The 933-nt window shown below is 37.2% G+C and overlaps 1 protein-coding gene across 1 annotated transcript; it reads left to right on the plus strand.

Moving 5' to 3' along the window:
* The first annotated feature begins 9 nt into the window (after positions 1-9).
* Positions 10-510, plus strand: LOC121940523 (vomeronasal type-2 receptor 26-like). The gene has a single exon (XM_042483282.1). The coding sequence runs from the start codon at positions 10-12 to the stop codon at positions 508-510; it is 501 nt and encodes a 166-aa protein (XP_042339216.1).
* The last annotated feature ends 423 nt before the right edge of the window (positions 511-933 follow it).

Below are 933 nucleotides of genomic sequence, written 5' to 3' on the forward strand. Positions count from 1 at the left end.
AGTAATGTGATGAAATGGTTTGGGCCTGCACAGCAGAAACTCAGTGTTCTGGGTTTCACTCTAATACAAGTTATCATATGCATCCTCTGGTTGACAATCTCTCCTCCTTTTCCATTCAAGAATTTGAAGGACTTCAAGAACAAAATTATCTTAGAGTGCGCTCTGGGCTCAGCTATAGGCTTTTGGGCTGTGCTTGGGTACATAGGACTTCTGGCAATGTTGTGTTTCATACTTGCTTTTCTGGCTCGGAAACTGCCTGATAATTTCAATGAAGCCAAATTTATCACCTTCAGCATGCTGATATTCTGTGCAGTATGGATCACCTTTATCCCAGCGTATGTCAGCTCTCCTGGGAAGTTCAGCGTTGCTGTGGAAATATTTGCTATTCTGGCCTCAAGCTTTGGACTGCTCATTTGTATTTTTTTCCCAAAATGTTATATAATATTACTGAAACCTGGGAAGAATACAAAAAAGAATATGATGGGAAAGGGGGCACCAAAATCATTCTGAAAACCGAAAAACATTATGGTGGGAAGGGCTTCTTCGTGTTATTGTATTTTTCATAGGACTCTTTGTTGTGTTATGTTTTCTACTTGCTTTTTTGGCAAGAAAGCTGCCTGATAATTTCAGTCAAGCTAAATTTATCACTTTCAGCATACTGATATTTATTGCAGTCTGGATCATGTATATCCCCACATATGCCAGCTCAAATGGGAAGTTCACTGTAGCTGTGGATATATTTGCTATTCTGGCCTCCACTTATGGAATATATGCTTTTTAATGTTATTAAGGCCTGAGGACAATACAAGGAAACATTTAATTGGTAAAGGGAACCCAAGAGCAATTTAATTTATTTGTTTAATAAGAGCAGGAAATAGATTTGTTTTTTTTTGTCTTTCTTTATTTACTTCTTTCTGTCTTTATTTAGTTTAT

Source organism: Plectropomus leopardus, unplaced genomic scaffold (genome assembly GCF_008729295.1).
Source record: "Plectropomus leopardus isolate mb unplaced genomic scaffold, YSFRI_Pleo_2.0 unplaced_scaffold89288, whole genome shotgun sequence".
Lineage (NCBI taxonomy): Eukaryota > Metazoa > Chordata > Actinopteri > Perciformes > Serranidae > Plectropomus > Plectropomus leopardus.